This window comes from Garra rufa, chromosome 16 (genome assembly GCF_049309525.1).
Source record: "Garra rufa chromosome 16, GarRuf1.0, whole genome shotgun sequence".
NCBI lineage: Eukaryota > Metazoa > Chordata > Actinopteri > Cypriniformes > Cyprinidae > Garra > Garra rufa.
The window spans coordinates 3,292,300-3,305,611 of NC_133376.1; the positions used below are offsets into that span (position 1 = coordinate 3,292,300).

The 13,312-nt window shown below is 40.7% G+C and overlaps 1 protein-coding gene across 1 annotated transcript; it reads left to right on the top strand.

Annotated features, from left to right (window-relative positions):
- Positions 1 to 7,962: 7,962 nt before the first annotated feature.
- Positions 7,963 to 10,682, top strand: LOC141289000 (zinc-binding protein A33-like). The gene is made up of 5 exons (XM_073821193.1): positions 7,963 to 8,510; positions 8,894 to 9,328; positions 9,472 to 9,494; positions 9,578 to 9,696; positions 9,938 to 10,682. The coding sequence occupies exons 1-5, from the start codon at positions 8,115 to 8,117 to the stop codon at positions 10,480 to 10,482; spliced, it is 1,518 nt and encodes a 505-aa protein (XP_073677294.1). The 5' UTR covers positions 7,963 to 8,114; the 3' UTR covers positions 10,483 to 10,682.
- Positions 10,683 to 13,312: the final 2,630 nt, after the last annotated feature.

Below are 13,312 nucleotides of genomic sequence, written 5' to 3' on the forward strand. Positions count from 1 at the left end.
AAACGTCTTGAGTAAGTAAAATGGGCATTGTTGTTTTGTTTTGTTTTTAAACAACATATCTATCTATCTATCTACAGGGTTCCCACAGGTCCTTGAAAGTTTGTGAATCTGAATAAAAAATGTCAAGGCCTTAGAAAGTTTTTGAAAATGGACATGCATAGATACAGGTCCTTAAAAATGCTTACATTTATTTTGTGCAAGAAGTTTTCTGGAATAAATTCCATATTATTCCACCCGGTCCGCAATTGTGTTATTTTGCTAACACTTCGTGGCCTATGCATACTAGCTTGCTTGATTTTGGAATAAGAACAAAACAGAGTAATATGTGACAGGACTACCTGGGATGTTTTTGAACATCCAGACCTGAAGGTGGTCATGGACATTGTTCTGTGTTACATTAAGAAGTGTTCCCCGATTCCTGCTGACCTAATTAGTGTAGCCTAAAAATTAACAGATTTAGATTATAGACATGTGTGAATGTGTTAAGTGTAGGTCAGGTTAAAGAGATGTGTCTTTAACAGTGTTAGGTAGATTGTTCCAGAGTTTAGGCACTAAATAAGAAAATGATCTGCTGCCTGCAGTTGATTTTGATATTCTAGGTATTATCAAATTGCCAGAGTTTTGAGAACGCAGCGGACGTGAGGGACTATAATGTGGTAAGAGCTCACTCAAGTACTGAGGAGCTTAACCATTGAGGGCTTTATAAGTAATTAGCAAGATTTTTAAATTTATACGTATGTTTAATAGGGAGCCAGTGCAGTGGTGACATTTGACATCAAGAGCATAGGTTGTAATTTCTATATATTTTTGAGATTAAAAAAAAAAGTGGTTTTGCAAATGCTAGAAATGTGCCTTTCGAACGAAAGATTGCTATCGAATAGCACACCTAGGTTCCTAACGGATGACGAAGAATTGACAGAGCAGCAATTGAGTATTAGACTGTGTTTTAGGTTATTATATGCAGAGGTTTTAGGTCCATTAATTAACACCTCTGTTTTTTTTTTCAGAATTTAGCCGTAAGAAGTTACTCATCATCCAGTTTTTGTATATTAACTATGCATTCCGTTAGTTTTTCAAATTGTTATGTTTCGCCGGGCGAAATCATCAGCATAAAAGCGAAAGCTAACACCATGTTTCCTGATGATGTCTCCCAAGGGTAACATGTAAAGCATAAAAGGAATGGCCCTAGTACTGAGCCTTGAGGTACTGGTAACTGATGCCGGTCAGATAAGTACGATTTGAACCATGTCAATGCACTTCCACTAATGCCAACATAAGTTTCTAGTTTATTCAAAAGAATGTTGTGTACAATAGTGTCAAACACAGCACAAAGATCCAGCAGCACTAATAGAGAGATACAACCACGATCAGATGATAAGTGCAGTTCATTTGTAACTCTAATAAGAGCAGTCTCAGTACTATGATTTGGTCTAAATCCTGACTGGAAATCTTCAGATACCAGTTTTCTGTAAGCAGGAACATAATTGTGAGTTTACTACCTTTTCAGAGATCCATCTTTTCACACTGAGGACAACTGAGGGACTCATATGCAGCTATTACATAAGGTTCAAACTCTCACTGATACTCCAGAAGGAAAAATTAAGCATTAAGAGCCGGGGTTGAAAACTTTTGAACAGAATGGAGATGTGTACATTTTTCTTATTTTGCCTAAATATCCTTTTTTTTTCACAGTCATGATAACTGCTGTTTACATCCCACTGAATGCTAATTCTAACTCCGCTATTGAATTTTTTCATGGCGGTATTAGCAGTCAGCAGGGCATGCATCCTGATGCTGTGCATATGCTGGCAGGGGACTTTAATCATGCAGATCTAAGGTCAATGCTTCCTAAATTTCATCAGCATGTAAAGTGTGCTACTAGAGGAGCTAAAATACTGGGCAAGGTCTACTCAAACATCAAGCTTGGCTACAGGGCTAGGCCATTACCACACCTGGGCCAGTCGGACCACATGTCTCTGTTTTTAAAAGCTGCATATGTCCCCCCTCAGGAAAACAGCTCTTACCATAGCAAAGACTGTAAAAACGTGGCCTGAGGGTGCCTCTCAGCAGCTAAAGGACTGTTTTGACAGGACTACCTGGAATACAGCCATACATTATCCTGCGGCCAACAGCAACTTCACCCTCACAGTGGAGGAGGATGAGGTAAGGAATACTGTGCGGGCCATAAACCCGAGGAAGGCTGCTGGATCTAATGGTATCACTGGATGTGTGCTAAAGGACTGTGTGGACCAGAGTATGTGAGCGGAGTGGAGCGGCAACATTTCCCCTCCACACTCCGAGCATTTAATAATCACTCCGCTCCAGCTCTGCTCCGGGTTCTCCATTTGCCACTCCCGCTCCACTCCTCACTCACTGATATCAGAAACACCGCTCCGCCTTCACTCCACGTCTAAAGTATTACAGTATGTTTGAAATATCTATATATAGTTCTGTCTATAATGTATATAAAGAAATACAATAAATAAAATAACAGGAGACATTCAGAGTGGCTTATTGGAACATTAGTGTGCAAAATTTTCCTAATGTTTTCGTCAGTTATTTTAGGCTACCTACGGATCGCTGCATTTCTTAAAGATTTCTGCTCATTCAAAAACGGTTACAGATGAACACTCAAAAAAATTACTCTTTGAAAGAACATAAAAAAATCATGGAAAGGATTTCCACATGATTAACTTTCAGCATTATTTCAGCATTATGCAATTCTGTTATTCCAATTTAATGTACTTACGTTGGGTCAACTTAATTTATTAAGTTTGATTCAACTTATTTACTATGGTTGGGAACAGCTTAATTTAATAGTGTCAGCCCAACTAATTAGCAATGTTTTGGACCAACTAATTTATTTAAGTTAGCCTAACAAAAGTGCTTAATGCTGAAAGAAGGCCATTTAATCACATGGAAATCCTTTCCATGATTTAAGTAGCACTGTAAAATTAGCCTACATTTGTTTAAATGCATTATTGAGAGAGCGATTGCGTATGAATAAGTGTTGTACCTGTTTAAATCATGCTTTCACCTAGGGCTACACGATTAATTGCACAATGTTGTGAGGTGCATTTAGTCAATGAAGCCGGTACATTGATTAGTAGTAAATCTCCATCACGTGCGTTCAGCTGCGTTCAGCTGGAGCGTTCAGAGGCGTAAATCACTGACAAGTGATCATTCGATTTTGAGCACGATTTGGCGTAGCTTGTCAGTGATTTACGTCTCTGTGTATTAATTGCCACTCCAGCTGAACGCACGCGATGGAGATTTACTACTAATCAAAGTACCAGCTTCATTGACTAAACGCGCATCACAACATCGTGCGATTAATCGTGCAGCCCTACTTTCACCTGAAAATATACTTTATCTAGAAGGAACAAACAAATTCATTGAGAACTGTAACTTCCCGCTCATGTCCACTGCCGTCATCATAACCTTCACATTCATTCTGATTTGAGTGATCCATCAAGCTAGCAAAATAGGCCTATGTTTAATATGTGAATTCTTGCTAAATATGCAGTTATACTTACGGGCCGTTGGCATGAATTGTACTTGTAATGGAGCGGTGGTGGAGCGCTCTTGGAGCAAGTGAAATCCATGACGCTCCGACTTTGGTTTACCATTCCTATGGTGAGGCGGTGAAGGTACAGAGAGAGGAAACAAAAGTGAGGCTACAGATAGGCTACAGAGGCATCCACACAGACCACCGCTTCCCAGTCTTTTTCTGATGAACGCCAGATCATTTGCAACAAGGTGGATGAACTGAGGCTACAGGTTGCGACTAACAACATCATGCAGAACTGGCTTCATTCATTCATCCTGAACTCTGCTATTGAGCTAACAGGCTACATGACAGGACAAGGGACTCCGGTAAGGGCAGGGGAGGGGGCTATGTGTTTATGTCAATAACAACTGCTATTGACTGGACTCCCTGCCACACCTGCCCACTGTTGTTGCTGTCCAGGTGGTCTTCAATCCTCCTCCTATAGTCTAACTTAACCTCTCTGATGCCTCTCTTCAAGTTAGCTCAGGCCACACTGTAGAGAGCCCTGTCACCACACCTGTAGGTGGTGTTCCTTTCCTTCAATAGCCTCCAAACATCACTGTTCATCCAGAGATTCTGGTTGGGACAGACCTTGGTGCATTTGTCCACAGTGACAATGTCTATGCAGTACTTAATGTAACACAGAACACTGTCCGTGAACACCTCCAGATCTGGATGTTCAAAGACTGTCGAAACACTTGGAGCAGGAGGGGAGCTACAGTATGTGCAGCTGCTCTTTGTGCTCTGCGTTTAATACCATCCTCTCCCACAATCTGGTGGAAAAACTGGTAGACCTGGGACTTCCATACTCCCCCTGCACATGGATTAAGAGCTTTCTGTCTGGTCGCAGCCAGAGGGTAAGAGTGGACTCACATACATCTATGGCACTGGCTCCACACAGGGCTTTGTGCAGAGCCCCCTGCTCCACACCCTGTATACCTACAATTGTACCCCTGCCCACCACAGTAATACCATCATTACATTTGCAGATGACACCACAGTGGTGAGGCTTATCTCTGGGGGGACGAGGTGAAGCGGCTGACAGTATGGTGTGGAGAGAAAAATCTGTTACTCAACACCTCAAAGATCAAGGAGGTCATCATTGACTTCTGTAAGAAGAAAACAGATATCTCGCAACATTGATGGGGACTGTATGGAGAGGGTGTCGGACTTCGCTTTTTGGAAGTCCACATTGAGAAGGATCTCACCTGGGCGTGAATACCTCTGAGCTGCTGAAAAAAGCTCAGTAGACTGCACTTTCTGAGGGTGCTGAGGAAGACCAGTATCACCCAGAGACTGCTGGTGTCATTTTATCGGTACTCCATTGAGAGCATCATCATGTACTGTATAACAGGTCCTTCTCAAAAAATTAGCATATTGTGATAAAGTTCATTATTTTCTGTAATGTACTGATAAACTTTAGACTTTCATATATTTTAGATTCATTACACACAACTGAAGTAGTTCAAGCCTTTTATTGTTTTAATATTGATGATTTTGGCATACAGCTCACGAAAACCCAAAATTCCTATCTCAAAAAATTAGCATATCATGAAAAGGTTCTCTAAACGAGCTATTAACCTAATCATCTGAATCAACTAATTAACTCTAAACTCCTGCAAAAGATTCCTGAGGCTTTTAAAAACTCCCAGCCTGGTTCGTTACTCAAAACCGCAATCATGGGTAAGACTGCCAACCTGACTGCTGTCCAGAAGGCCATCATTGACACCCTCAAGCAAGAGGGTAAGACACAGAAAGATATTTCTGAACGAATAGGCTGTTCCCAGAGTGCTGTATCAAGGCACCTCAGTGGGAAGTCTGTGGGAAGGAAAAAGTGTGGCAGAAAACGCTGCACAACGAGAAGAGGTGACCGGACCCTGAGGAAGATTGTGGAGAAGGACCGATTCCAGACCTTGGGGGACCTGCGGAAGCAGTGGACTGAGTCTGGAGTAGAAACATCCAGAGTCACCGTGTACAGGCGCCAGGTCAAGCCACTTTTGAACCAGAAACAGCGGCAGAAGCGCCTGACCTGGGCTACAGAGAAGCAGCACTGGACTGTTGCTCAGGGGTCCAAAGTACTTTTTTCGGATGAAAGCAAATTTTGCATGTCATTCGGAAATCAAGGTGCCAGAGTCTGGAGGAAGACTGGGGAGAGGGAAATGCCAAAATGCCTGAAGTCCAGTGTCAAGTACCCACAGTCAGTGATGGTCTGGGGTGCCATGTCAGCTGCTGGTGTTGGTCCACTGTGTTTTATCAAGGGCAGGGTCAATGCAGCTAGCTATCAGGAGATTTTGGAGCACTTCATGCTTCCATCTGCTGAAAAGCTTTATGGAGATGAAGACTTCATTTTTCAGCACGACCTGGCACCTGCTCACAGTGCCAAAACCATTTACCAGTGGTTTACTGACCATGGTATTACTGTGCTCAATTGGCCTGCCAACTCTCCTGACCTGAACCCCATAGAGAATCTGTGGGATATTGTGAAGAGAAAGTTGAGAGACGTAAGACCCAACACTCTGGATGAGCTTAAGGCCGCTATCGAAGCATCCTGGGCCTCCATAACACCTCAGCAGTGCCACAGGCTGATTGCCTCCATGCCACGCCGCATTGAAGCAGTCATTTCTGCAAAAGGATTCCAGACCAAGTATTGAGTGCATAACTGAACATAATTATTTGAAGGTTGACTTTTTTTTGTATTATAAACACTTTTCTTTTATTGGTCGGATGAAATATGCAAATTTTTTGAGGACCTGTATGTGTATGGTACAGTAGCTGCATGGTAACACAGAGTAAAAAACACTTCAGAGGGTTATTAAAACTGCTCAGAGGATTTTTGGATGCCCTCTCCCCATTCTGGAATAATTACACAGTTCCCACAGCCTTAAAAAAGCCCAGAACACACTGGACATTCATTCTTTAAACTGCTGCCATCCGGTAGATGGTACAAAGTAATTAAAACAAGGACCAGTAGATTCAAGAACAGTTTTTATCCTACAGCTGTTACCACACTCAATGCTGCTAAAACATAATTTGATTTGCAATTAGAGATCAGGGCAATGATGACAGCATGTATGCTGTATGTGTGTGTTTTATTATATTTTTTTTTACTATTTTTAGCTGTTTTTGTATGGTTTGTTGATCATGAGTGATGCACTGATTAGATGGCACTTTAATTTAAACAATATAAGTTAAAACGCAATAAGAATTCATTTAAATTTTATGATTTAGTGATATCGCTAGCTATTAATATCTGTCCCTGGTGGTCAATTAAGCTGTCAACATTATGTTAAAAACAAGCAAAAACAAGCAGAAACAACTGTAAGTTTTACCTGTGAAAGATGATACACCAAGATCTGTTTTTATTCTGGTGCAATGGTTTGTAAGCAGCAGATGAGTCAGGTATCTTTTCTCTTGTACCAATATCAGAATCAGAATGAGCTTTATTGCCAGGTATGTTTACACATACTAGGAATTTGTTTTAGTGACAGAAGCTCCACAGTGCTACAGAATGACAGTGACAAGACGATACATATTATAAAAAGAACAATATACAAGTATACAGGACAGACAATGTGATTTGAGAGTATATGGAGATATGAGAGTTATTGAGAGTTGCTTGGAGCAATATGGTGTCTATTCATTATTTATATATGTCTATGATAGTGACTTACACTATCAGTCAAAAGTTCTCTTAAATAGGGAAGTGTGTGCTCCATAATTTTTGTGCTTCATTGTGGGATTTTTTAAGGGAGTGAACGTCCAAGTTGAAGCAGTAGTATTTAAATGTATTTAAACTCCCTTACATTTTACATGGTATGTTTTACATAGTGTTACCATATCACAACCAAATACAAACTAAATTAGTAATGTAATTAGCTGTATGTCTCTCAAAGAATGTCCACACATTTAATGCATAAATCTGTATTTACCTAAGGTTGACCAAAATTCTTCTGCTCATGTTTTACATCTCCCTATCATAATTACACAAGAACTGATTAAAAACATGTGTTTAAGTGTTCGGATGTCCAAAAGGTACCGAATATGACTCTTTTATAAAACACTGTTGCATTTTATTCAGTTCTGCACACAACAATGTATAAAAACTGACAGATTTAAACATTGACAGGGTACACTGATGGGGTATTTATCATTCCTGGAAGAAAAATCTAAATAAATATTTTATTACAATTATTATATAGCATTTAATTCTCTTATAATTCCCTTATATATTTTATTTGGCTTCTTTAGTTTGATTCTTTTCTTCAGTTGAGTCCAGGAAAGCACAAAATAAAGGTATACATTCAATAAACTCCACCCTCTCACACACCTTTAACCTACCAGGAAGTGACTAGTCTTATTATTTCTCCCTTGCATATCATACTGAAAGCTAAAAATACGAGTCAGTGTTGTGGAGATCAGAGGAGGACACTATATATGACGAATTTTGAGAAGTGCATTGTACAGATTCTATAGATTATAATTGTAATGGTTATTTACTTTTCAAAGTAAGGTTCAGAAAGTGAAAGTAAATTGTAGATCGTTGCAGCTTTTACAAGAAGAGGAAATGGATTCAAAATCTGCTGAAGATCTTTCTTGTCCTGTGTGCTGTGAAATCTTCAAGGATCCTGTTCTTCTGTCCTGTAGTCACAGTTTTTGTAAAGAGTGTCTTCAACAGTTCTGGAAGACCAAGAAAACTCAGGAGTGTCCTGTCTGCAGGAGAAGATCCTCAAAAGAGCGGCCTCCATGTAACTTAGCATTAAAAAACTTATGTGAATCATATTTAAAGGAGCGAAATGAGAGGCGTTCATCAGGATCAGAGGAGATCTGCAGTTTACACAGTGAGAAACTCAAACTCTTCTGTCTGGAGGACAAACAGCCTGTGTGTTTAGTGTGTAGAGACTCAGAGAAACACGTCAATCACACATTCAGACCCATCAGAGAAGTGCTTTCATCTCACAAGGTAAGACACATTTTGTAAATATTTTATAGCATTTCTGAGAAACTGCATAATTTCTCTTTGTCCCCTTCTGTTCATTCCTATTAATTTCCTTCTTGAAAGTAAAGATTTAAACATTCTGACATCCATTAAGTCGTTGTTCAAATAGAAGTTTAAGCATTGCCAAGCTTGTATCTTTTTTAATGAAATATTGTTTCTTTTCATACTTTACAAATTAAATAATTATTAAAAAACTGTGCTGAAATTTTCATGCACAACTGGGACTGATTCCTGAGGATGACTTTTACAAAATATAAATACATTTAGCAATACCTAAAAAACATTCAAAAATATTATTCCTATTTATTAGCTACTTAAGGTTTAATGGATTTTCACCTTAATTTTAGGATAAACTTCATACAGCACTGACATCTTTACATACAAAGCTCAAACATGCAGAAGAAATGAAAGCAGAGTGTGATGAAACAGTTGAACACATCAAGGTGAGGATATCGAGTAAAGAGTCAAACATTGACACAGAGTTTCTGATGGACATTAGTGGAGTGAGTGTTAATGCAGAGCTGACTGAAGTGAATGTGATGTGGTTTCAGTCTCAAGCTGAGCACACAGAGCGGCAGATTAAAGAGGAGTTTGAGAAACTTCATCAGTTTCTCAGAGATGAAGAAGAAGCTACAATCACTGCACTGAGAGAGGAAGAGGAGCAGAAGAAGCAGATGATGAAGGAGAAGCTGGAGGAGATGAACAGACACATCTCAGCTCTTTCACACACAATCAAAGACACAGAGGAGATGATGAAAGCCAATGACGTCTGCTTTCTAAAGGTGACAACTGAATTTAGCTTCATTGTTTGTGAACAAAACAACCTGACAATTACCCAAACAATGATATTATTTTGTATTGGAAGAAAGTATAATGAGTGTTATATAAGATATTAATTGATTTTTTCATATTCTATATTTTCCAGAACTTTAACGTCACGATGGAAAGGTAAGTTGAGCTGCTCGTGTTTCTTCTCTCAATGAATCTGAACTCAAATCCACTGCAGTTCTGACTCCTGAATGTTCTTCCAGAGTCCAGATCTCACAGCCGGATCCACAGATGAGTTCTGGAGCTTTGATTCATGTGCCACATTACTTGGGTAACCTGCCGTTCAGAGTCTGGAAGAAGATGCAGGAAACTGTCCAACACAGTGAGTCTCCAGCAGATTGACATCAGAACAAAATATTAAATACTGCAGATATAAACAATCACAGAATATTAACATAATAACCACTTGAAGTTCTATGGAGTTAAAGTAAATTTGAACTATGTTTCATAAGATCATGAGATCATACAGAAAACTCATAATGACTACAGAGTGGTGCATGTTTACATTTCCGATACCATCATATTTCATCCACTAATCTGTCATAATGTTGTCCTCTTTGCAGCTCCATTGACTCTAGATCCAAACACAGCACATCCTCACCTCACAGTCTCTACTGATCTGACCAGTGTGTCGTTCAGTGATGCTTATCAAGATGTTCCTGATAATCCAGAGAGGATTGACCTTTATCCATGTGTTCTGGGTTCTGAGGGCTTTAACTCAGGAACACACTGCTGGGATGTGGAGGTTAAAGACAATACGCACTGGATTGTTGGAATAACCACAGCATCAAACCAAAGGAAGGGAGATGTTTTCTTCAAAACTAATGTCTGGTGTGTGCGGTACATGGACAGCAAATACAGCTCAAAATCTCCAAAGCAACCCTTGACTCTCTTGACAGTTAAAGAGAAGCCTAAGCGTGTGAGAGTTCATCTGGACTATGACGGAGGAAAGGTGTCATTCTCTGATCCTCTAACTAACATCTGTCTGTGTACATTCACAACAACCTTCACTGAAACTGTCTTTCCATTCTTATATAATCGCTGCACAACTTCACCTCTGAGGATCTTACCAGTTAAACTGATTGTAACAACAGAAAATCACAGTTAAATCTCATTCTGCTTTTAGATAAAGTCAGTTGAGGTACAAAATGTATTTTTTTGTTTTTGTTTTTTTTGTTATGTTTATTAAGTTGGCTTGAGAAAGCCAATTTACTGATCTGCTATTTAAACTTCTTATTATTCTTATTCTTATTCTGAGACTAAAATGATCAACTTTATCTCCTCCATAGACTTACATTGACGGAATGTTCAAATGAGCCAACACTATGATATATTATCTATATCATGCTAAGAATATGCTAATCATGCTTGAAACATGCTAGTAATTTGATAATCATGCTAGAATCATGCTAGTAAGTTGCTAATAATGCTAGAATCATGCTAGCAACATGCTAATCATTCTAACAACATGCTAGCATAATGCTAATCATGCTAGCAACATGCTAATGATTCTAACAACATGTTAGCAACTTGCTAATCATTCTAGCAACATGCTAGTGACATGCTAGTCATGCTAGCATCATGATAATAACTTGATAATAATTTTAGCAACATGCTAATAACCTGCTAGTCATGTTAGCAACATGCTAATAACTTGCTAATATCATTAGCAACATGTTAGAAACATGCTAGTAACATGTTAACAACATGCTAGTAACTTGCTTATCATGCTAGCAACTTGTTAATCATGCTAGAAACATGCTAGTAACTTGCTAGTCATGCTAAAAACAACTAAAACATACTAGCAACTTGCTTTTGAACTGTTTTTGAACACATGTCAAACAACCAATCACAGTTCGTTTCGTTCAGCGTCACGTTTCAGTGCATGGAAATGCCCCCACAACAACAGACTGGCGTGCATCAAGTCAGTCACTGTATTAACCAGCATCGAAAGTTAAATAAGAAGAGGGAGAACAAGCAGTAAGTCAGTAATTTGTTCGCAAACGTCACAAATGTGTATAACAACAATGGCGTCTGCATAAGCACTGAGTAAATCAGTCTGCGCTTTGTTTCCCGGCAGACCGAAAATAAACGCGACACTCGCGTCTCCTCTGGAAATTCGATCAAATTCAACTAATCAGATGACGACTTCGACATTCAGAAAAGTGTTTCCAGTTAAGTGTAGACTATTGAGAACATTATAGTTACTTGTTCATTATTGTCAACAACATAGTGATGAAACGCAGTATGTTGTGTATATTCTGATGCATTTCTGTCAGTAGATATTTCTAAATACTACACACTTCACCTTTAAGTGACCTAATTAAGTAGTTTCAAAGTGATTGCTAACTCTTTATTTGCACATTACTAAAACATAAGATTGTGTTAGCTTACAGGATATTTGTCACAGACTCACCATCCACCTTCACCTGTTCATAATCACCTGATGACTGATCACCAACACCTGTATCTACTTCCCTGCTCCACATAAAAGACTACTTTCCTCATTCACTCGGTGGCTGATCTTGAGGTTACATGCTATCTGTTGTTCACTTCACTTACTGTGTAGATCACGTTTCTCCTGGACTGTTTCCTTCTGTTTGGATTTGTTAGAATGGACTTCTGAGTTCGTATGGATTTACCTGCAAGAAAGAGATAAGGATTTATATCTTCTGTTTGAGCTTTCTGAGACTGTTTATGTTGATACTTACTCATCTGAGTTGACTATCTATTGTGCGGAATAAAGAAGCTTGCTTAACCTTTACCCACTTTGTCCGTCTCTGGGTCAATATCACTAAAAGTGCCTTTGGTGTCCCCACAAGAATCAGTCATCATGACCATAATGCAAAATAATGAATTTCTGAGGTTTTAATATAAATGGACAAATTTTTACATGCATACTGTCACAAGGAGGGTCAGAGACGTGCGGATCCATTTGCAGCATTTTATTGATACAAAACAAACACAAAGGGGCATGCAGAAATCGTGGTCAAAAACAGGCAGAAAGGTCGGGGCTGACAGCGAGAATCAAAACACGGGGAGTAGTCCAGGAATCAAACACAGGGAAAACAAACACGGAAAGAAACGCTCGGAAATAAAGACCAGGAGGAACAATAAGACTTCGCAAGGTGGCTGTGTGTGTGAGAAGCTTAAATGCAGTCAGTGTGATGAGGTGCAGCTGTGAGCTGTAATCAGTAAAGTGAGAGCAGGTGAATGCAGTGATTAGTGCAGTGGCTTGTGGGGAATGAAGTCCATGAAGTGTGGTGCAAGAGGTACTGATGACAGGATAGACCAGATACGTGACAGAGCCCCTCCCCAAGGAGCGGCTTCCAGACGCTCTAAGCACCTAATACAACCTGGAGGGTGGTGGAGCGGAGGCGGAACAGGGGGAGGGATGGAGGGCCAGGTCCATGTAGGGGTACTGGAACCACGAACTGAGGCGGAGCCGACGGAGGGAGAAGCCATGGTGGAGGAAGGGTTGGCTCCTGCCTAGGGCCGACCGACTGAGGTGGAGCCGGTGGAGCCCGAGGCGAAACTGGAGAGTCGATGGTCCTGGGCGACACAGAGGATCCGGAGGACCAAGGCGGAACCCAAGGCTCTGGCGACCCCGGCGGAGATGGAGGTCCGGAGGTACGCAGCGGAGCCGGAGTGACAGAGGATCGAGGCTGTGCCCACGGGAGGGAGGAGGTCCACAGAGCCGGCAGGACGGAGTGACGAGGCGCAGCCGGAGGAGTAGAGTCCAGAGGCGAAGGTGGGGCGACGACTGACCAGGGCGGAGCCGGAGAGACGATGGAGCCCGGAGGAGCTGGTGGGCCGACGGCCGACAACGGAGACGAGGGAGCACAGAGCCGGGGTGGAGCCGCAGGGTCGGAGGGCCGAGGTGGAGTCCAGGACTCTGAGACTGGAGGTGATGGTGAGGGATCCTTCAGTCTGGACAC

Bases quoted from the DNA above. Each gene is read 5' to 3' on its own strand.
- LOC141289000 (XM_073821193.1), top strand. From the start codon at position 8,115: ATGGATTCAAAATCTGCTGAAGATCTTTCTTGTCCTGTGTGCTGTGAA. The intron at 8,511-8,893 runs GTAAGACACATT...CCTTAATTTTAG, and splicing joins AAGTGCTTTCATCTCACAAG to GATAAACTTCATACAGCACT. The intron at 9,495-9,577 runs GTAAGTTGAGCT...ATGTTCTTCCAG, and splicing joins TTTAACGTCACGATGGAAAG to AGTCCAGATCTCACAGCCGG.